Source organism: Epinephelus moara, chromosome 11, assembly GCF_006386435.1.
Source record: "Epinephelus moara isolate mb chromosome 11, YSFRI_EMoa_1.0, whole genome shotgun sequence".
Taxonomy (NCBI): Eukaryota; Metazoa; Chordata; class Actinopteri; order Perciformes; family Serranidae; genus Epinephelus; species Epinephelus moara.
Window position 1 is genome coordinate 31,101,062 of NC_065516.1, and position 24,763 is coordinate 31,125,824.

A 24,763-nucleotide genomic window follows, 5' to 3' on the forward strand; every position below is an offset into this window, starting at 1 on the left:
CTATTTTCTCTCTGACACCGCCAAGTCTCGAGCTCTAACTTATCTGACCAGCACCAGATGTAGCTGAAAGGTTTGTCTCTTGCAGCACACCATGAATACGGCAGATTTTCCATCATCCTAACGGAGCTTTATCTCTTAATTCAACAGTATTATTATGATATCAAGAGCAACACTGCCAGTACGCTGTGTAAATGTTGGTACAATGCCGGGGAGTCCTGATGCCAGGCCAGCCGCAAATATCTGTGACTTCACCAGGCCTGGAGATCAGTGATCTAACGTTCATCTATAATGTTCATCATGTTTCACCTGCACACACAACTTCACAGGACCATCAAGGGGGAAGCAGAGGAGATGGGCCGGAGGAGTCTTTACGTGTTTTATTTGGAAACCTGAGCCCTCGCCGGTAATTGCCCAAAATGACTCTAATCGCAATTGACGGTCTGGCTTTCTACTTTGTCTGCACAAATTTCCAGGATGACGGGGGCTACGGTAACTCTGTTAAAAGTCTGGACGCAGAGACGCACACACTCTTTATCCATCAGGGCAGGACATAATGTCTGTCCTCCTTTTGTCCATTTGCTATCCTGAGCTTGTTGGGTCCCCCTGCGTGTGTGTGTGATGATGTAGCCGGCCATTAAGCCAGACTGAGAGGGGGATAGTGCTCCTGAGGGGAGAGGTGGTGATTTCTGGCAGCTGTCTCGGCGTTGACAAGCTTGACGCGTATTTCATTCTGACATCACACACACTCATCCACACAAACACTCACACACTCTCCTCAGAACAGAGCAGAGAGACGGAGTATACATATTTGGACATTATTTTTGCTCTCTGTTGTGGTGCGAATATTGCAGTGGTGTGTTTTTCATTTGGCAGGGAACAAAATGAAGTGAAAATGGACATTGGTTTAGTTTCCAACCACAGTTTTAAAAGGTCCACTGCAGTCTAGAAAAAGCAGCCTTAGACAATTTCAGAGTCAATCATTTCTAATTTGAAATTAAATTTAAGTGGTGGCTGACTCTAAAATAAAGATAAATGAACATTTTCTTCTGTTTGTGCACTGATGGCAGACGTAAAAACCTGAATCAAAGCAGACAAATACTCTTTACGAGTGCATTTTACTGGTTTTGTGCAGGAATTCTTGTGTTTCAGATTGTGTTCCTGGCCGAAGGGTCTGTACCTGGCTCGTGGCCGGCTCCGGTGGCCAGGGCAGGCATGGCTCCTGCCGGCTGCTTCCTGGTTCCCCTCAGGCTGTGGAAAATGGCAGCGGGGCGTCAGAGTAGTGAGCTCCTCGGCAGCTCTCCCAAGGGACCGGCTGAATGTGAGGACAGGCTTTATGCCATGGAGCCCTGCAAGAGAACAAGATTTTAGAGCCTACTTGTCAAATGGCAGACTGGCCGCATGCACGTGTGTGTCAGTCAGCTACTGTGTTCTGTGTTATGGGATCTTGTAGCTGCCTGTAGTCATGGATATGGATATCTACCATACTAGCAAATATATGCATTTGTGTGTAGGTGAGCCAGCGATTGACAGTGAGTGACTCACTGAGTGTGTGTGTGCGCTTGTGTGTGTGTGTTGACAGTACGTTCACAGTTGACTCTGGGTGTTTACAACCCAACACTTTTTTTCTAAGCTGCTGAACATCCTGCTTTGTACATGAGCCAACATCACCTCAGCCGGCGCCCATATATACGCTCAGAGACACAAATGCATCACACACACACAGACACGGTAACGCACACACACACAGCTATCCCACACTTTATTCGGCGTCCAGCGGAAACAAGGGAAACTTTATCCGCTGAGGGGAAAGTAAGCAAGCGAATGCAACAGACCTGTGAAAAATCAAACAGGCGTGGAAAAGCATCGCTTCGTAAATAATGGCGCTCAACTGGAAAGCCAGATAGAGCAGGAACAGGAAGAGAGGGGATGTAGAACACAAATTATAAGCCTGTGGCTCATTGAAATCTCCCCCTGCAGTGGATGAACATGTGCCGAGACACATAGTAGCATACAATAAACTCCTTGACCACAACAGGAGGAAAATGGATAATATGAATTCGTTTGGATAGGAAAGCCTGACAGGTCTGAGTGCAGAGCATAGCTGTAGACTTAAAGGTTCTGTTTGGGACATTCAGAGCATTAATAAAGCAGCTAACCACTATTTGCTCTGTAAAGATATGGTGGAGTAATGGCGTCCTGGGCAGAGAGTGAAGCCACACTACCTCTCTGTGTGTTGTAATCAGAGCTTCTTTGTGGTTTGTTATGGTAAGCCGGTCCAGCTATGTGTGGATGTTAGTGCTTGTGTGTATGTGTGTATCCCACTGGCTAGCTCGTTACCACCACTTTGCAGGAGTTAGCACCGTTAGCTGCTAGCTACTGACTCAGCCACTTCCATTTTAAAAAACCACATTCAGACAACTGATATGCTGTGGATTCTGCAGCCAATTCAGGACTTGGAGTCGGAAAAAATACATTACTGAAACTGAATTTAAACTTGACTGGACGGAGATGTTGATTGCTTTAGACTCGATTCCATATAGACCCGACTTTACCTCTAACTTTCATTCAGGTCTCAAGTTTGATACGTCTTTAGAAAAGGACAAATAATCAGGCAGAACCTGCACAGCCACATGGATTTAATATTTAAGTCACTGGGCACTGAAAAGACTCAATCATAGCTATGTCCGTCCATCCATCCATTTTCAACCGCTTATCCAAAGCCGGGTTGCGGGGGCAGCAGGCTGAGCAAAGTATTCCAGACGTCCCTCTCCCCAGCAACGCTTTCCAGCTCCTCCTGGGGGATCTCGAGGCAATCCCAGGCCAGACAAGATATATAGCCTAATCCCTTCAGCGTGTTCTGGGTCTGCCCCAGGGCCTCCCACCAGTTGGACCTGCTCGGAACACCTTGAACAGGTCTTAGCTATGTGCAATATAATAGTAACGATACAGCATCAATGACAAAATCAATCAATTAATCGATTAGTTGTCAACTATTAAATTAATTCCCAACTAACTTGATGATTGAGTGTTTGGTTTGAGTAATTCTTTTAAAGAAAAAAGTGAATATTTTCTTGTTTCTTTGCTCCTTCATGAATATCTTTGGGCTGTGGACAATACAGACATTTGAGGAACACAATCTGACATTTTTCACCATTTTCTCACTATTAACGATTAACACAACTAATCAATTACCCAAGAAAGGAATCAACATATTAATTGAGAATGAAAATAAAGACATGTCAATTTAAGGTCACCTTTCAGACACCTGCAAGACTTGTCATTTGGACATCTGGACTTGCAGTTTGCTTAAGAAGCCTGTACTTCGACTTAAGAACAGGTTACATACAACCCAACCACAACATCATGACTGCTGTAGTGTAGCTTGCAAAATACTGGAGTTTAGAACTTGTCAGAGCTTCATCTTGAGTATATGTTGTCACTACAGAGTGGAAAGAGGCTGAAATCTGTGTATGAGTAGTTGAGCTGTCTCAGTGGACGCCTTATGTGCCAGGCCATCAACCTTTCTCTGGCCTTGCCTCAGTCACAGCCTTTAAAACGTCCCCAACTTTTCTCAGTTTATACTTTATTTATCACAGTCTCTTTCATAAGACCTCTAGAAACCTCGACAGGTTTCTGAGTGTAGCTGCCACTAGCACAAATTCTTTATCTGGAAAAAGGGAGAGTGGAAAACAATTAGGTTTGAGCCTTTGGTTCTTTACAGCATGCAGTTCAATGATCCATTATATGTCAGCTCCCATGTGCTGCAGCTCAGTCAAACTCAGTTGGCTAAACTGTAGAGCCTTGGGGTCCTGTTAGTTTCTCACTTTACTGCAAGAAAATGGTCAAAACAAACACCAGCACTGAGATAAACTACATTCTGCATCTCCCATGTTGATAAGTGTTGTAAAAACTCTGGGCGGATACTGAGTCACAATGTGTTATGGCTGACTCAGAACCACTTGGCTGGAGACAGGAACAGCCAGGACACCTGCACCCTTCCAGCTCATTGGGACCCCCATCAATGGTTAGGTGGTGTCGGCCACACACACTTGAAGTTTCAAACGCTGTGACTTCACGCCCATCTCAGCGGGCCGAAAAGTGAACCGGAAATTCATTACAAATGTGTTTTCTGTCAAGAATCTCTCACTCAGCCCCCACAGTGAAAGCTGCACAGGAGTGACTTATTTCCTGGCGTTTTGCCCCACATGTGTGTACAAACACACGCAGAGGTTGAGGCTCAGACCTGCCAAGATGACAGCCCACGTAGCAAAACGCTACCACGCCTGTCTGACATACTGTGATGTGAACTCACCTCAGGGCCCAGCAGACCCCAGGTGGAGCCTTGTGGAAAAAGCATCTAGAACAATACAGTCCAAAAGATGCCTGAGTGTGCAGGTAAGCAAGTCATTAAGAGCATATCAGAAAAAGATATTTTTCTTCTGGATTGAGATGTACAAAATATGGTGCATTCATCAAACAGCACTTAAGAAAGGATCGATTTTCCACCGTGAGGAGGTCTGGGATTCAAAACCCTGCTACGATGTCACGCCAGCGCCAAATTGTACGCCAGATTTGTCAGTCGTTTGCATGAGCTTTGCATGAGCATAAAGAACGAGTGAAAAACCTGGCGGGGTTCATTGCTGTTCAGCTCTTTGTATTCTTCAATAAAATAGGTTAAGAGGACCGGCAGAGAAGGGCAACGGCGCCTTGAGCAGTGACCACAAAATCTCTCCAGCAGGCTGGTTTGAACAGGGGACCGAACCTAACAGCCGCTGCGCTCGTGCCAAAAGAGCTGACCCATGCTAAATCAGTTCAGTGTTTCACAGAGAGGGCTGCGGCACGGTTTTGTCATAAGACTTTGTGATTGGAATGACAGACATACGGGAAGACAAGGGACATGAATACTCTTTAGGTATGCCGCGCTGTAATATCAGTCTTTGCCTTTTGTTGCAACCAAAGGGGAAGGACCACATATTCCCCAATCTGAGGAAGGATCCATCTTTCCATTTGAGGAGCTTTCTGAGGGCCAGGAAGCATGTCGCACAGTCTGGAACACCTGGGACTTTTTAAAAGGCCCAAATGGATCATTACAGACAGACTTAAAGAAACATTCCCCCGCTGTCAGAATGCTCTAACCATGTCTGTTCAGATCACACAATATCAGATGGTCATGAGGGGAGAAAGGGGACACTTTGCCATGTGGACAAGAGATGGGACACGCTTAATTGCAGTGAGATGTTCCTCCCTCTACCACTGAGCAGAAGATGTCTTGAAATGGTTCTGCCACCATCTAGTGGGAACTTTCACTATTGCAGGGAGGGTCGACCCTGAAAACCCAGCCGAGACACAACCTGAGGCACCTCTTCCCTACAAAGACCTGTATGTATGGATGTCAGAAGACTCTGTGTCTGCTTAGCCTTGTTCTGAGTGTGAAATCTGAGGTCGAATCAGTATTTAAAGAGAAAACAGCCTGGGGTGATGGATGGATAGGTGGATGGATGAAAACAGGGAAGTATAGGAGACTGTTATTCTTCCTCTCCATTCAAAAACAAGCGTAGCCGTCCAGCCAGAGGGGGGATATCATGGGTGGAGCCGTCTGACTCTCAGCTGGACGTTGATGAAGTTAGTGACAGGAATAACAAGAGGTCAATGACTGACAATGAAAAAAAATGGAAGACCTGTCATTTTTGAGGGCCTGTTAACAGTTTTGAGGTCTTTGCTTCTTCTCTTCCTTCTAAGGGTCGACTGGACGGTGGAAAGATCGCCGTTCAAAGCAAACTGCCAATAGAGATCCTCGGAAAAACAGGTCAGGCTCTGACGGGTAACAGGGTTCACTGAGTGGAATGGTTCGGCCTACGACTGGACCTGGACAGAGAGGTGCTACGACAGGACGCAGCAGAGGTCAACTCTGCCATTCAGCACCACTAATACCTCCCCAAGGTGCTACTCAGGTGTTGGGTTTTGTGTCCTGGATTGTCCCACATCAAGTGACAGGAAGGTCAGCTACTGGCCGGGGTTTTTACTGGGCCACCATGAACGACACTGATCCTCCTCAACGCATGACGGACACCCACCCCAAAGCCACCCCTGTCACACCTGCTCTGGTTACGGCTCAAAGGACCCGTTTGCTCCAAAGCGAGCCACCAGCTTCGACGTCTGCTGATCCACTCCAGTCTGATGAGTTTATCTACACGGGTCCTTGGTGAGACGATAGAAGATCTATTTGGCAGCCCGCGGGACACCTCCTCAGGTTACCAATTCTGTACTGTCTGTTGCAACATTGTGAGGCTTTGGTTCTGCACTTATCGAAGTCTTTAGGAAAATGAGGGAGATCAGGTTTTATTGCCCAGTGTGCTGCTGCTTTTGTCTTCATGGATCTCTCGAATCTTGAGCTGTCGTGTGAAGCTATTTCGCACTCTGTCAGAAGTCAAGTTTTGTTGGGAGTTTTATTCCAACAAATGAAGCCAAAGTTTAGGTGTAAAAATGTATCTAAACGCGAGCATCTAACAAGAACTGTGCCTAAATAATACAGCAAGATTGTGATTTAAATAAGGGATTTGCTAGTCAAAGAACATGCAAGGATGATTACAAATCTGACAAGGTATTCAATGCCACCTTTTCGTACTTGATATAATCCAATACAATGGACACATTGTGGTTGGGGCCAAGAACTTCTTGAAACTGGATCCAAAAAAACAATCCACCTAGCCAGCCCTTACCTCCAATTATCAACTAAATCCACTCTAGAGGACCCACTCTTTCATCCGAGCCCACTCCCAGCTACTTTATTATCCTACACCATGCATCCAAGGCTACAAACTAAGCTAAGTTATTAAATGTTCGCTGTGTATTTAACAGCTGCATGTTGAAGGGTATGCTATCTTGTATTGCATGTTCTTGTGTGCCCGCATAAAGGTCAACAGCAGCAGAAAGCACACAATCTTCCAGCTCACGAAACAGGCCTCCAAATATTTGCCCTGTGATGCTGTTCAGAGAGATAAAGGAAGAGTCTGACGTGACTGAAGAGATGTAAAAAAATCATGCACTACCATGTGGATTTAAAAGAAACAGCACAGTTGTTCCTTTTATGGAAAACTATGTTCTTCTACGTCAAGCCCCATTGGTGAGCTACAGTGTTGGGGTATTGGTATGGGGTAGCTGTGAAGACAGATTGGATGTAAAATCAATTTGTATTTCAGCTACTCTACATCATATTGGCTTGTAGGAACCACAAAGTGCAAAGTCAGACAGACAGAAGTAGATAGAGTTACAGCCACATGCACACAACCATACATGACACGATCATAAGAGTATAATTGCAGTGTATCCAACTGTGGTAAAGGCGAACATTCATTTACACACAGGCACACGGTGGAACTACATTTCAATGGGCTGTGCATAATTGCAGTGTATTAAACCGTGGTGGAGGGGAACGTTCATCCACATGACATTTTGAAACTGAAATACCAAGAAAAAAAAAAGAAAAGAAAATCGAAAATCCTCCTGATGCCAGCGCCGCACAGGCAGCCCTTTGCCTTTTCTGTTTCTTCTGTGGAAAAACACATTGTTGAATAATGTCTTTCTCCTGCCTCGGCTAAGCACTGCCAAAATGTCACCACGTCGATTCCTATTAAGCGTGAGGCGCGTGACGCTGGCGGGACAGGGCTGTGTTTTTCAGGCGTGTGCCATACGACTTCTCGTTAATAGCCGTTAGCTTTACGAGGGATTGGGGCTGCTTAAATTAAGACTCAGTGGTACCTGGCACGGCTGATGTTCCTGGAATGACTGACTGCAGTGGAGGAGCAGTAACAGCGATGAGCAATAGGAAGAAGTATATTCGTGCAACTGAAAAGCATATGGAAACAGATTAGGGGAGTAAATGTGGAATATCAGTGAACGCCATTAACCCGTGACAGAGAAAAGTGCATATCAACAGAAACGGCTTCATCCAATGTGAGAGGGCTGATGGAGAAATGGGAAAAGTGAGCTCTCTTCTCTTGGTCTCAGGTGGGATTATTTTTGACAGCTCAGAATCAGCCCTCTGCCACGTGTTGCTCATAAGCGTCCAGTCTTTCCACATAAAATACATCTGCTTATGTGTATGTACATGTGTTGTTAGCACATACACACACACACACACACACACACACACACACACACACACACACAGATATAAATCTGTGTTTGGGTCAACCTGTCTTTCCAGAGGCATGAAGTCACTGGCTGGAGGGTTTCATGGTGCTTAAAAAAACGCGTTTAAGAGAGACGTATCTAATTTACAAGAGAGATGGAAAGATGTTTCAGGAGCTTAGGGCTCACTGATATGGAAGGATATGAGTCAGGGCGCTCGATGAAAATCAAAGGTGACAGACTGTAAGTCTCTAGTGTAGCAGATATTTATTGCAGAACAATGAATGTCTGGTGGATGTGTCAAACTAAGGCTTTACAACTGTGCTATCTCCCAAACGCATCAGTAGAAATGTAGGAAACTACCAAAATATCAAACAAACAAATCAACAGCCAAAGTCACTTTGTCCTTAAATACTCCTGTGTCCACAGAAAGACTTCAGCACAATACTAAAGACATTCTTTAGATTTAAGAGATAACGCTGATCTAACAAAGACGCAGATATTCGACTAAAACAAGTTATGAAAGGGGCACACGAGCTACGCAGGGGACTTACCAGGACACTTTTCTTCCTGCAACAGAAACTTCACACACAGCAGCAGGCACCGCCACTACACTATTACAGTGTACGCAAACTAAATCCTCCCATACAGGAAGACACCCGCCCACCAGGTGCATCAACTCACCTGAACAGACCTGAAACTCAAGTTTCTTTTCCTACCCGAGGCGCTCATGGTGCTCCACCCTTTTTTTTTTATCTCACACTACAATTGTAAACAGAAGTGTTAACCAATGTGACCCTGGAAGAAACAGTATCCTTCTTTCCCAGGATGTGGATCGAAACATGAAATAAAAACATAAAAGGCTCCAGAAGTGTTGCGTCTATCTGACTAGACATGATTTTCACTACACTGGGTCTTGAAACTATTTTTGATCATACCATGAACTGCCTATCCCTCAGGTGTGACAATGTCTTTCCAGAAATGACAATACATGTCAGGAAGTCAACATACAAACCAGATATGTTGCTCACTGTACCTACATCCTTAACAAATGTAGTGACAACAAACAACCACTAGATGGAGCAACCAGCTCACTAAATATCCCCAGTCCACACACTGTGCAGAACAAACACTATTATAGAAGTTAGCAGACTGTGCAAGTCTCCATGGTTGCTTGTGTGTGGGTATTTGTGTGTGCAGCTGTATGTGTGTGTGTGTTTGTCTCTGTCCCCGTTGTGACCTCCGATGTGCCTCGGGGTGCCAGTAAAGATGGGCACCAGTAATCTCATCCACTGCCAGCAAGGGTCCCATTATTACTAAAACCAATGAGGGGCCCCGCGGGCTGGCGGCAGGCTGCCACATATACACACAGACACACAGACACACACACACACACACACACACACACACACAGACACACACAGCAGCTTGTTTTGTTTTTGGTGTTTTTTTTATTTTGGGCTGCACACAGACACAAAAACATTATTATATATCACTGAGAAATAAAACCATTATGCAGCAGCTTTCCATCACACCAACACACTGACTGCTCTTAACTAGAGCTGCTTTCTCACTGATTGTTTAAGAGATGATCTCATCATACTGCTGTTCATCTAAGTGAGCTGCAATGAGAAATAATAACACAATATTTGCCTACAAATAACATGTTCTGCTGACAAATATGACATGCAGTACAGTAAGCGTCTCTCTTCACTGCTTCCTATATTACTGTGCTTTATATGAATATTATGAGCTGTGTTTTGCTCTTATGTGATTTTGTGTTGACTACTTTATGTTGCAAATTTGGTCAGGTCTCTCTTGTTGCAGAAATAATATCTCAAGAGAATTCCTGGTTGAATAAAAGTGATGTGGGTAAAGGTATCAAGGGCAGTGCAAAATATATTAACTTTTCAAACCTGAGCAAATTGGCTTGATTTCTTTTAAAAACATGGGAAGAAGGCAATGAGCAATGAAAGAAGAAATTAGACAAAAAATTAGCAAGAAATTAGTAAAAAATAAAAATAAAAAAAATAAATAAAAAAAAATGGATAAAAAAATACACGAAAAAAAATGACCTGAAAAGAGTGCTTAATAATAATTTTACAATGTAATAATAATAATTATATATTTTTTCCTTTTCCCTCTAGTTTTTCTTTTAAATAATTTAATTTAATTTAGTTATTTATTTTTATTTTTGCAATTTGTGGGACGTCTTACCAAGTTGCTAATTGCCCCCATGTTTTTGAAAAAAATCAAAATGAGAAAATTAGAAACAAGAAAATTAGTTTAAAACAAAAGAAAAGAAACAAAAGTTAAAAACAAAAAAATAAGGAAAATGAAGAAATGACCAGGAAAGTGCTTAAAAATAATAATTTTAAAATGTAATAATAATAATTATTAGAAATAGTTTTTTTCCTTGCTATTTTTTCTTTTTCCCTATTTTTTTTAAAATAATTTTGTTAATCTATTTTTTGTGTGACTGTGCCTTGAAAAGTTGCTCATTACCTTTTTTCCCTTTAAAAAAAGTACTAATTATAAGTATAGTTTTTTCCCTTGTTTTTTTCTTTTTCCCTTATTTGTTTTAAATAATTTTTGTAAATCTATATATATCTTCTTTTTTTGCAATTTGCGGGACATGTCCTACCAAAATGCTTATTGCCTTTTTTGCCATGTTTTTGAAAGAAATCACACCAATTTGCTCAGAGTTCAAAGGTTAAAATACTTGTAGAAGGCATCTGAAAGCAGAAAAAGGAAAGTGATGTCACTCCAGGTTTCAAAGGGTTAAACAACAGGCCTTTCTCACAGAAGATATTTTGCCATGTCACAGCAGGAACAGCACAGGTGTAAATAAATAAAAATGAATGATGCTGGTATTGCACACACTGGCTCAGTGTCACTTTGGAAAAGTGTGATGCATAACTAACACATGATGAAAATAAATAATCGTCAGCTGCAGACTGACATTGTACTTCCTTGTCTTAACACCTCTTCCACCTCTTTGTCCTCGTCCCATCTCTGTCCTCTGGTTCCCATGCACACACAGCAGCTCTTTGTCTCCTTCTGACCCATTAACAGTGAGAGGAGACCACAGTCACTATCAGTCGCCACTCACACATTCCACACTGTCTCTGTCCCTGTCACACACACACACACACACACACACACATACACATTCACAGCATGCAGGGTCGCCGTGGAACTGTTAATGACCAATTCAATTAATCCCAGACATGAAATGGCAAAATGAATTATCCTGTAACAGAAGGACAGAAACATGGATGGATGGACGGACTGGGGTTGGTGCTGCAGGCAACAGAGGAGCAAAACACACTTTGCTTAATCAAAAAATATCATTGATGTGAGTGCTGCACTGCTTCACTTAAGGACCCAACATGCCTCTGTGAAATTATATTTATTTATAGGGAGGGGAGAGGCCACTGCATTAATCCTCTATACAAACACTACTATGTAACTCCACCTTCCACTGACATTAATTAGATGATGACGGATTTTCAGATGAGTGATTTGAGCCGCAAATAGCAACGCACCTGCAACGCGAGGCCCAGAGCAGCAGGTAGCCATAAGCCGCACTAATCTGGAAGTCCTTCTAAATGCCACTGTTGCTGGGTAACCTACATCCTCACCAGATATTGCTGGAGTGAATTACTCTACCTGGAGTGCCCGGGCGGGGTGGCAGAGCGACACATAGAGACAGAAAGAGACAGCTGGTTTGACAGACGGACAGATGGACAGATGGGATAAAACTGATAAGAAAGCAGTAATGCAACGGACACGGAGGCCAACAGGGTACAGTTGGGTCTGCATGCCTCTCCTACAAGTTTACAGGCACACCTTCTGTGTGTGTTTACAGAGCATGTTAACAGAGCTGCAGCGGGAAGTGAGCCCATTAACAGATGCATAATTGATGGAGAGGGATAGAGAGAGAGAGGACAGGAAGAATGAGATAAGAAGAAACAAGAGCAGAGAAGGGAAGGTAAGGGAATGTCAGCTCAGTAGCAACATAAAAAACTGAAAGAGGAAAAGAGATGTAAAAACATGCTCCCATTAGTCCGTCTGTAAGCCGCGCTCTAACCACACTAATGCTGTTTGGCCCACTTGGGGACAAAAATAACTCTATTTTAGCATTCACTCATCACTGCCGCTAAAAATAATCCCTTGTGCTATCAACAAGCATTTGTGTTAAAATTGTGGAGTTGAGGCACGAAACTGGTCACGTCAGGCCAACTTGTCAGCCAAGGCAGCAGGCCTGAGCAGAACTGGGTGTCATATGAGCTAATATTAGCTCGCCGCAGAAATAGCTGCATGTTGGCGGATATTAACGAGCGAGGAATTGCAGTACAGAAATGCCAAAGATATGTTTGTGGTAATTTAGAAACATCGTTGCCATTGTTGTTTGTCCAGAAGACGCTTAAAAGTACATACAATATCCCACTCAGTACGTATCCTAGCAACAAAACAAAAGGTGCGTTTCCATCCACCTCTTTTAATGTGCATTATTAATTTGCACAAACCTAAGTGAAAATGCCAAAAAAAAAACCCCAAAAAACTCAAAATATCGCATTGCATCGATAAAAAGTAAATGCAACCAAGTGCAATGGAAACTGATTAATCGGCATGGTGATGCAGTGGTTAGCATTGTCGCCTCACAGTAAGAGGGTCCCTGGTTTGAACCCGGGGTGGGGGAGCCCTTGCTGTGCAGAGTTTGCATGTTCTCCCTGTGTCAGCGTGGGTTTCCTCCAGGTGCTCCAGCTTCCTCCCACAGTCCAAAGACATGTAATTGGTGACTCTAAATTGTCCGTAGGTGTGAATGTGAGTGTGAATGGTTGTCTGTCTCTATGTGTCAGCCCTGTGATAGTCTGGTGACCTGTCCAGGGTGAACCCCGCCTCTCGCCCAGTGTCAGCTGGGATAGGCTCCAGCGCGTTAGAGGTTTGACTGGTGCTTTTTTAATTATGTCATCTTGTTGCACTGTCTGGAAAATTAGTGCCACCTACTGTTTGTCTCAATGAACCAACTCCTGATATTTGCATCACAGTAGTGGATGGAAAAGCAAATAAATGTGTATTTCCTTTAGACGTTTTTTTTTCTTCTGAAAATTCAGATAAAATTTGTGCTTAATTTGGATGTAAACCCAACTCTAGAGTCTACAACCATGCTAGCAGCTGATGCTAACGGGACAGTCAGCACTTTCATAAGAATGTGGTCATAAACCAAACTATTGGACAATTTTTTTACATCACCAAAGTTATTATAATTCATCCTGAGGGGAACACAATGCCTGACAAAAAATGATTTTTTAACTCTCAAGTATCGACTTTAAAAGTGTAGTGTTGGTCGGGCTCTGTAGGATCTGCTACACTTCACAAAAGAAGCCAAACATTTACAAACTCTACAACTTAAACAAATGTTTTATGTTCTCTAAATGCAAACAGAACTTTGTCAACATTAACAAAAGTAAATACATTATTAAAGAATAAGTACACACGACTCAACAGGACTCAGACCAGACATTCAACTTCAGCTTTTGTTATCTGTGACAATTACCACAAAGCTGGTGCTACAGACATCATGTTTTCCAAGAAAGTTCAGAGGTTTGATTTGCAGCCCACTCCTGAGTCCTCCTGTGTCACCAGCAGGGCTCTAATCTGGGCCAAACTGGGAGAAGGGGAGATGATGGGAGCTCAGATAGCAGAGTCAGTACCTCAGGCAGCCTGAGAGTATGTGCCAGAGGGTCAAAGTCTGATACCAGGTTGGGTTACACCAACCAAGAGCCAAATATACACGCTGTCATGCTCATGAGATGGAAAGATAAACACTTAGGTGTTAGTTTGAGACGTGAGCCCCTCATCTTCTCCGTGAGTCCCTCAGAGAGGTTTAAATTACTTCAGTCCCAGCAGTCTGCAGCTCAGTGACCAGGTAGACAATTGAACAGGCCATTTTAAAAAAAATATATAGCGGCTACGATGCAAACAATATCCTGAATTAGTCAGGTTTAAAAACAAGCATAATGGGATTATTTCCCATTTTGTGCTGCTTCAATAGCTACAGTAAATTGAATCAGGGGTCATTTTCTTGCTGCTGCAGTAATCTGTCTTGCTGCTAAAAGTTTGTGTGAAGAAAACCTCTCAGTATCTTTAAGAAAACTACAATGCACAGTAGATTAAATAGACTATATTTCAATCAGCTCTTTCACATTGATCACGATTCACAACTGTGACGGAAATCTGTCTCCGTCCTTTTGTCGCTCACCTGCAACACATAGGTGTTTGAGCAGCACTGGGACTTTCCTTTGTTCCTTTGTGTTTTCACTATTTTCGACCACGACAATTGAACCCAAAGAGCCCCGCCCAGCTCTAGCAGCAACACAGGTGCTCCTGCCAGCTCAGGGAGATGAGTAAAACCTGAGACTGACAGGAAAATAATGACCTAACCTTCATGTTTTGGCTTAGAAATAAGACGCAAGCCGTCCCTCCTGCTGTGACACAAAAACATAACTTGCAGCGACTGATAATCCCGGTGCTAAGCTGCTTATGATAGAAAACAAACAATTACTAGATGCCACCCAGCTGGTGGTGTGGCATAGTTTTTCTTTTTTTTTCTTTTTTTACCAGGGAATGGACGCTAAATGCTCTAAAGTGATTTGATTTTTTTCGGTGGGATCTGTTTTAGCTCAACAGGACTTTTCTTCCTGGAGTCCTCTGACATAAAAACATCACTTTAGTAGGAACCCACTGGTTGTTCTAGTTGTTAGTGGTTGTGAACATTAAATTGTTGTGACTGTTCTTTGTGTTATTTCCTTCAGGATAAATAAACTTCTATTGAATTAAATTAATCATATCAACATTAACTACATGTTTCTATCGTCTTTCTATCTTTCAAAAGAACGAATCTGTTGAGTGAACGTACTGAATTGAATCACTTCCGGAACTGATTCGTTAATTTCTCAGTTCAGTTGAGCTCAGCAGCGAGCGTGCAGGCCAGGAGTGGAACTACCGACTTGGTCCGTGCGAACGATGAATCACTGGCGAGTTGCGAGGCAGTCAGGATGCAGGGAGGGACTGCCTACCGTATGACGAATCACTCAGTGAGTGATTCAAATCATTTCTTCTCAGCGATACACTACATAGGGACCGTTTTCTCCAAGCTAATGGCTAATATAGCCAGGAGTCAAGCCACATGAACACAATCACACACCTCCCCATTGTTTTAACAGACTTAGTTTCCAGATAAACAAACTTAAAACGTTAGGCTGGGCAGTAATGAGACTCACCAGTGCAGGGCAGATGTAGCAGCAGCTCAGCCGTGTATCAGTTCAGTGAGTTGGACTACGCAGTACACGGTCAGGACTCCTCTCGCCAAGCACTGAATGATTCGGTGAACGATTCTTTTGAACAAATCTTTTTAAAGAACTGATTCTAGTGATTCAGTAACATCTAAAGAACTGCTTTGCCCATCACTACTAGACAGTGTGCTGCAGTTGTTGTTCTTCTTCTCTGTGATTACTGGCGGCTCGCAAACCAAGTTCAAAGGTGCATGTACCGCCACACACTTGTCGGGTATGTAGATGTTGCCATTGTTAAGTCGATGAAAGCAGTCTGATTCATATCATAGGCGCTATTTATCGGTTATAATATTTATGATAGGGATAACGCATAACAATTAAAATGTCCCATTATCGACCAATATATATTGTGCATCCCTACTATTAAGGATTATTTTTCATGAAAGTTTAAATATGGGTAAATTATGAATGTTGGGATATAAATTGAGTTAACTTTCCCTTTGATTAAAAAAATAATAATGAAATTTAAAAAAAAAAAATTAAATGAGAAGGAGAAGATGTACTTTACAACCTTTGGGGAAATTCAATTTTTTACTCTGTTGTCATCCACACAGGCCTGAAATACACACACGCACAAATAGGACCTATACATACATTAAAGAGATGTCAGAGTGAGGGGCTGCCTTGGACAGGCGCCCCGAGCAGGTGGGGGTTCAGGCCTTGCATAAGGGCACCTTGCAGTGCTCAGGAGGCGAACTGGCACTTCTCCAGCTACCAGTCTGCACTCCATATTTTGTCCGAATGGGGACCTAAACCAGCGATCCTACTGTTCCCAACCCAAGTCCCTATGGACTGAGCTACTGCCGCCCCAAATTAGGACATTTTCAATGTGTCACAATGTCATGGTGACTTTCCCTGCACAGTGTAACTACTTATGGTCATAGTCAGGAACACTTTGAGCAAAAAATCCATTGCTGACAACTGTTTTTTTATGTGGTTTATAAAATGTGAATCTTTCTTCATCCTTTTGGATGATCCAGGTACTTGTTCTGCAACAGCACCCCTGGAGCCTGATCTCAGGGGAATGGCTGTAACGGGGTACAGCGGCACTTTGTCACATGAAAAATCACAAATAAAAGCTTCTAAACACAACTGGACATGTTTCGGCATGAATATCTTTAAAAGGCAGGGAGTAATTAACAACGTTAGCAACCAAAATTACATGTTTCCCTGACATTAGCATGTAGCTACATGTAGCAGTGTAGACTATGAAGCTTTGTGCATGAAGCAGATGACCATATAAAGAAATCTGTCACAAGCGGACGTTAGCTTGTTGCAAAACACTGGACACAGAGTATTAAACAGTCTGAAGCCTGAGGTATTTGCTCCCAGAGATTACTTTAACAAATTTTTACCTCATTTTTTTTGAGCAATATAAACATACAACTCAATATATACATCACAGAAAATAAGAAAAAGCATTATATTTTTAAAGAACTGTTCATAGCAAGTACCCTAGATATGTCAGATAGTTTATTCCACCTTTGACAAGCCTATAAGAGAATGCTCTTTCATCAGGTTTTAATTTTGGCTTTAGCGAAACACACACTCATTAAGAAAAAGAAATCTGAGAACCATGCATTAATCAGAGCATTGTTTCAGTCCGCTGTCAATAGTTGTTTCATTTGTGCATGTAAGACAAAAATGAAAAATAAGTAGAGAGGAGGAAAGGCTGTAATCATGAAGCCACATTTGTGGTTATCTTGTGGAACGTGGCTTTTCTCACAAACAAACAAAGACAAAAATCACAACCTCTTCAAAACAGGATGAAATGTGTCTTTCAGCCACACACGATAACAGCCACTTTTACACCACATTAATCATCCAGTAATCAAATCCTGCCATTATGTCAGACTTTTGTCTCTTTAGGAGCCACCGTGCCACCCACTGGAGCCTCCTCTTCCTACAGGCCACTACACACAGGGCACAGTCATGCCCTCTGCCTCCCTCCTCCTGCCCGGGACACAAACACAGGTGTAAATCAGCCGGGGTGACGGCTCTCCCATCCGCACTGTTACTCACCCTGGCAGGAGAATTCCAAACCACTGAGCATCCTCAATGCTGCCTCGTCCTCAATCACACTCTTTCACCCTCCCACACAGTACGTGAAGACAGCCATGGCCTCTTAAAAAGCAGTTATGAAAGGGGCAGGTTTAAATGATGTCTGTGCTTGTGAATAAGGGAGTAGTTATAAAGACAAAACAAAAAAGAAACAGTGAGAAAGTTTTGTTGAATACCAACGTTGGCCGGGGGAGATTTCACAAAGCGTAAAACGGGCCCAGTGCCTCCTGAGCTCTGAAGTATTCCTGCTAGTTGGTGAGAAACATTTCTCAGGGTGGACAAAGTTACACTGTCCAGAGGAGACACCAACTGGGAACTTATATTTATTTTAATCAGTCGTAAAATGGCCCTTTGTGGTTGTCTGACACGCTGAAGGATATATCCAGGATGTCAAACTGACTCAGCAGCAACAACAGGTTAAAAAGACAAAGCTAGTTAGAAGCTAAAGCCGAACTATAGGCTACAGATCACAGCATAAAAGTGAACCACCACAGCACTGCTGATCGCCACACAAGACAATGAATATAAAGGGAAACTTTGCTGATATTGAACCAGCTGTGTGGCATCACAGTGTGTGCACATGAACACTGTTTGGCTTCGCATCTCTAGGGGAAGTCAAACAACGTTCATCTGCGCACACTGTGATGACACACAGCTGGTTGAATATCAGCAAAGTTTCCCTGCTTCCCTTCACTGGTTCCTGTACAGCAGGGTCGGTCTTTGTTTCACTGTTATAATCATTAAAAGCAAAAGCAGCCTGTGTATACATTCAGCAGGCTATATCTTCAGTAGCTAGCTAGCTAACCCTACACTTTTCAGGGTTTGATTTTGGTTTTGGAACAGGGAAGAAACGTATATCTTTTTCCAACCTCTCCAGGTAACGAGTATCATTAATACACGACGAGCCCCAGGCACAACATTTAGCTCCAAATCCACAAAACCAGCCTGAAAATGAAGGAAATCTGAAACGATGGAGCACAGCTGTGTTGTTGTCGGACCCTGGTCTGAGTCGGCCTGAAGCTACGTTATGATTGACCAGTCTGTGTCCAGGGGTGAGCTTAGCGAAGGGACATTTGAGCCCAATTTAATGCTACACAATATATATTTTCAAAAGAGCATTCAGTGACAGATGCTTTTTTACTTCTTTGCAACATGAAAATGTGGTCATGTTTTCTTCCTTTGTCCTCACATGGCTCCTTCTGCCTGTACATTGTTGTCCTTTTAACCTGTGCACGTCAAAATGGCCAAGAGCTTTGTTCACTGGCTACAGTACAAAAACGAACAAAGGCATATAACGGCAGACCAGTGGGATTGAAGGGGGACAATCACAGTTCTAGCATCTCCAGTCAACAACCGCCACTCTCTTTCCTCCTTCACCCCCAGCAGAAGCCTCCATCACTCTGCCCCCTATTCTTCACATGTCCACTCCCCACTCTGTGTGGACATATGATCCCCTAAAGAGTAATGAAGCAAGTCCTCAAGGTGACCCAGACCTGACCCTGAGCAGGACACACATCTGACAGAAAGACAGATGGGCTGCAGCAGCCAACAGCTGAGCCCCGCACTGAGCCTAATGACACAAGGGAAGCAAGTGTGTGTGAATGCAACCTACACAACTGTGCATAGTCAGCACAATCACATGGCAGGTACTCCATCATATATTGAGGAACGCTGGTAAAACACAGTAACTGCTGGTAGGGAGGCGGAGCAAATTTCGACTTTCAGTGACGTTATTATCAATTCTTAAGGCCTTATTGTACAATGTTAGCAAATATTTTTTATAGTGAGATAAAAGTTTAACAAGCTGTTACATAAACCTGCACTGCTAAACAGAAGGTACATCAGATGTGTCTGCAGATCACACCAACATGAAGCATGCACCACAGCAGAGTCAGCCCATCTCATTTTCTTAGAAGTCCTGCGATACACACAATTATGTAACACCTGGCACAGCACGAGCTCTGGCTTGCGCTTGGCACTGTGACCATGATAATGATGCAAATCCTTTTATACATTTACATGAGCTCTAATATGATGACTGTTGGCATGGAGACTATTAGGTTAGAGCGTGCCGATAATCATTGGAGCTTTGCGGGGCTAAGCTCTGCTGAGTGTATTGTTGTTAGAGCATTACATCATCAGATGAAACTGTACACTGGTGCAACGGTCTACAGTGACACACGAGAGGGTCTGTCGAGTGTGTGTGCGCGCGTGTCCGACAACATCATTATAAATTTCTAATGACAGCGTATGAGGAGAGATGAACAGTGGTGTATTAGGAGAGATTCAGAGCATCAGTGACAAGCATGAGCAGTGAAAGCGTCTGTCAGCACCATCAGAGTGCGCCATGTTATACTTGTGCAAACATGCTTTAAGTGGACGAGCAGGATGTATTCTCTGTGGCCTGAGATCATTCTCCCTCTCACATTCCATCACTCAGCATGAAGCTACTGCACATACTGGCGTCTTTCTAACAAGACTATGGCTCTTTTAACGTTGACATTCAGATGGTAGGGTTTATATTGTTGCTGAGCGTGTCCATCCCTTTATGACCACAGTGTACCCATCTTCTGATGGCTACTTCCAGCAGGATAACGCACCATGTCACAAAGCTCACATCATCTCAAACATGACAATGAGTTCACTGTACTCCAATGGCCTCCACAGTCACCAGATCTCAGTCCAATAGAGCACCTTTGGGATGTGGTGGAACGGGAGACTCACATCATGGATGTCCAGCTGACAAATCTGCAGCAACTGTGTGATGTCATCATGTCAATATGGACCAACATCTCTGAGGAATGTTTCCAGCACCTTGTTGAATCTATGACACCAAGAATTAAAAAGGGGGTCCAACCCCAACCCTAAAATAAAAAGTAAAGAAAATCTACAAAAGGAGGGAAACAACTTTGCTGAATTAGATTCAATAGAAAAGTTCTCACCAAAACATTTGGATGGCATGAGAGCTAGGCTGCATTCACCCACAATCTGGTGTTGCAGCAATTAGTCGCAGGGTTGTGCAGCAGTGTGGGAGTGTCCCTTTAAATGGCCAATTAGTGGGGTAGTGGAGGGTGGAGGGAAAGCTAATCTGCCCATCTCAGCAACTGAGTATTTGTCTCCAGGAAGTTTGTTTATGGTGGCTGAAAAGAGCTGCAGAATTCCTTTTGATTATAGATACTGAAGTAGCCACAAAAGTCACAAGTGCGTGCACGCACAAAGTGAGCACTCTCCTTTATAGGAAAGTACACATGGGCTGTTAATACACACTTTATTTCTTTTATTCACTATATTTAACAATAGAAAGACACAGTATTATTTGTTTCAGTGGACTGCGGGCATCTTTCAGGTCTGATCAGCATGACGTTGGGTTGTGTTTCTCCAAAAGTTGCATCTGTTGACCTCAAGTTTTCACCACAGGCCACCACATTTTTTCCCAGCCTACATGCACCACCAAAATTCAACTGAATGGGAGGAGTGGCAATTTTGCACCAATGCTGGATTATACACATCACTTTCTCACCCTTCGAAAAATTCCGATCCAGAGGAATTTTCAGAGCAGGAGCGTCAATGTAAGCACGGAAACTCCCTACATCTTAACATTCCCATTCCTAAGGCAGCTCCACACCTACTGACTGCTTGCACATGGTGCCTGAGGAGAAGGAGACCCACAGTGTCTCACAATGTTTATACATTCACACAGGTTGCAAAAACGCTTGTAAAATGGCAGGGAAAACTGTGTATATTTACTAATTTAACTCATACAACGTGAAAATTACTCATTATATTCAGCAACAGACAAACTGTTAACAAAAACAAACATGTCTCTAATGGGGCAGCGGTAACTCTGTTGATGTTATCTGCCTCATTTCCAACCAGATGGAGAAAGTCTGATGAAGCAGATGGAGAAAAGTGGTGAGATAGTGTGTGGGCAGCTTTTTCTGTGTGGCAGCAGATGCTGCACTAAAGCTGCTCCTTCGGGTACAACAATACAACCGTCAGCCGGCCTGCTATGGTCAGCACAGCACCAGACTGGCACCAGAGAAAGATGGATCACTATAATGTAGATCGAAAATTCAAATCCACAGTGGATGAGACGGTGTGAGACAGGGCTAACACACACTCGGCAATGATGGAAACAAGACCCAGATTTTATCGCTCTATCCCTCACACTCTGATGTCGGGTAAGTGTGTGTAAGAGAGTGTGTGAGCACTTCTGATAATCCTTTTTAGCGCATCACATTGTCAAGATTTTATTATCCCAAAGAGGTGGGACTCGGACGCAAACACACGCCTGTGTGAGCAGATGGGATGGATCAACAGAATCAATCCTGACAACTCAGTGTCATAATATATACAGACGGACAGCTCGACCTTGAAGACTGCAAATTGCAAGACTGCAGCACAGCATTTTCCACAGCAGAGCAGTGTTACATCCACAGGCTGTCAAGAATGGAAGTATCATCATAGCCGCCCCCTGGCACAGTGACAGCAGCCATAGTGGAGTGTCAGCGATCAGCACCTCCCAAATTACCAACACACACAGGTCAACCAGCAGCCTGATACTGTGTGTGTGTGTGTTGGGTATGTGGTGGTGCCAAGCCTTCCATCTTACCAAATCTCCTTCACTCTGATCACTCACCCTGATAGAAACCCATTACAAAGACATTAAACTGTGATTACACACGTACTGTACTCCCACACTCATACACAACCTCCGCATGAAGCAGCGCCAACTGCAACAGGAGCTCAAGCTAATTGTTGTGACACTTGTGTTGCTCATCTTCTCTCTTGCTAATTCAAGGCTGAATTGTCATAGTTTGGAAAGGAAAGAGGAATGCAGATCTCAAATGTGTCCAGAGGGGAAACATAATGAGTCCCAGGTTATCTCCCTTCAATTAAAGGGATTGACGAGGCGACGAGAGGGGCTCCGTGGTCGGGCTTTGGTCTGTTTTTAGAGTCATGGGAGCTTTAGAGTCGGGTTGCAGGGTAAAGGGGGAGAGCTAAAATGATGATGGGGTTGATAGTAGAGCTGTTACATGTGCGTCGCTGCCTGGCCACAAATTCCTGCCCTCCTGGTTCTTGATTAGATAAGTGTTGAGCAGTAATACTAGATGCTAGGTGGGCTCCACAGAGCCTGTCAGAGCAAGAACAAGGGACTACACCGTGATATGAACATCTATTTGGCTTTACAACACATTTGATCCTTTTGATTTCATACTGTGACTCAAGATCAGACAAGAGGCATCCGCTGGTGTTGCGTCACATCAACCAGCGTGGTGTGTGAGTGTGTGTTTCTGCAGGTTTTGTGTGCTTGATGAAAATCAATCCCTAATCTTTTTTGGAAGCAGAGTAAAATAGCTCAGGTAATGGCTTGTAAAAACAGGCCTGTGTGCAGCAGAGTTATTATGGCCACAAAAATGTTTGGCTGTAATTTGCAGTGCCTGCTGTGGGAGAGAGAGAGAGAGAGAGAGAGTTCCTTCAGTTGATGTTGGAAATAAAGACATAAAATTCGATCCCTGGCACTGATTCACAGAGGGACACAATATCCCATGCAGGGACATTTATAAGTGTGTAATACACTGAATGCTGCGGATTAAATTAGGGCTGCAACTTCTAGTATTTATGGATTCATCTGTCTGTTTTTTGTGATATACAGACAAAAAATACTGCCGTTTTCTAGAGTTTAAGATGACATCTTTAAATGTCAAAAGCCAAAGATATCTAGTTAACTATGAAATAAAAGACAGTGATATGAGTTCTGCTTTAAAAACTAATACTAAGATTCTCAGACTAACCAAATAATCTGCCATCATTGCACTGATATTATCATTGATCAATGATAATATAAATCTATCTCTCTGGCACAATCAGCCTTGTCAAACTGCATGAGACACTTCTGCTGTCATACAATAATATCAAGCTCCATCCTTCACCTTTTCTTTTTTTCAAATCCCCCATCCTAAATGTGCTAATGACCTCGTCAAGAGAATAAACAATAATCCTCTGCAGTCTCTGATAGAGTCCTAACTCTTTCTAAACCCACATTATGGCACTTTGGTCCTCAGTCACTCGTCTCTTTTCCCACCACACTGAATGACTCAAGACAGCCACCAATCATTAATGATTCATGACAAAGCACAGTGTCCACTGACTGGAAAAGTCAGCAAAATCAAAGTCAACTAAAACCAAAATAGCTGAAGGGGTCAGACTGCTGTTTGGATCGTTAAACAGAGCCTCAACCCCTCCAAACTGATTTTTCTTTCCTGATATCAGACAGACTTGTCAACTCGTTACACTCGCTTCCAGCTTCAGCCTGGCATTCGTCCACTCTAACTGATTTTCGTGAAGGAGAGGTATTTGATTTTCCCAAACCAATCTCAAGGGACCTATGTGTTCGCCTGAACATGATTCAAGTCCACACTGATGCGTAACCATGCCAGCACACTTATTTTGCCGGGGGTTTCAAGTCTGGACTGGAGCAAAGTAAAAAAACTGCAGTGTCGGGCAACATTAAGAAGACAAGTTGATTTAGAGCAAACCGCTTTTTTCCCCATTGTCTAATCAGATGATCTGAGAGGCGGGCCTTCTGTGGTGGTCAGGACAACAAGTTTACAGTTGGTAAACAATGGAGGAGAAACTGGTGGTAGCGGCTGCTGGATACCCAGAGCTATACGGTGCGATGATAGACAGCAGGTTGTCAAACTGGACCCGAGTCATCCTAAAATATGTCTGGAAACAGCCATCATGGAGGAGAAGCTCCTGGACCAACTGGTGGTACTCCCCATGATCCACCATCTTTTTTAGGGTCTCATGTACCCACACAGATCTCTGTTTATCTGCTGACAGCCTCTCACCCTCAACCAGAGCTACAGCAAGTACCCTCTGCCTCAAAGTTTTGGTAACTAGCTACTAATTACTGTGAAATAAAATGTATAAGTAAATAAATAATAGACTGACTACATGGGAAGATTAAGGCAGGAGGTGATGACGTGGTTGTCTGGCAACAATTAAAGGCACAGCAAGAGTTTTTTACCTATGGCCTCTTTTAAAAAAATGGCAGTACGATGTGCCTCACCATTTGGAATCTGCAAAATGCTTTCTCTGTTATTGGGACCTTAGAGCTTCCATAACATTTTTTTTCTTTCTCCAAGTGTTTAAACAAGAATAACACCATGAATTCTTTCTTAAAGAGACCCCAGCATCGCACACTT

At 43.2% G+C, this 24,763-nt stretch overlaps 1 protein-coding gene across 2 annotated transcripts in view; it reads right to left on the reverse strand.

Annotated features, from left to right (window-relative positions):
* The window catches only part of mpp7a (MAGUK p55 scaffold protein 7a), a 179,506-nt gene that overhangs the window by 137,746 nt on the left and 16,997 nt on the right, over nucleotides 1-24,763 (reverse strand). Inside the window, exons 1-2 of one of the 2 annotated variants that reach the window (XM_050057013.1) lie at nucleotides 8,685-8,764; nucleotides 1,178-1,346 (exon numbers count right to left, since the gene is read on the reverse strand). In XM_050057013.1, coding sequence (XP_049912970.1) covers nucleotides 1,178-1,214 — 37 coding nt within the window. In that variant the 5' untranslated portion in view covers nucleotides 1,215-1,346; nucleotides 8,685-8,764. Of the gene's footprint in view, nucleotides 1-1,177; nucleotides 1,347-8,684; nucleotides 8,765-24,763 lie in introns of those variants that run through there. The other variant, XM_050057012.1, reaches the window with a different exon arrangement.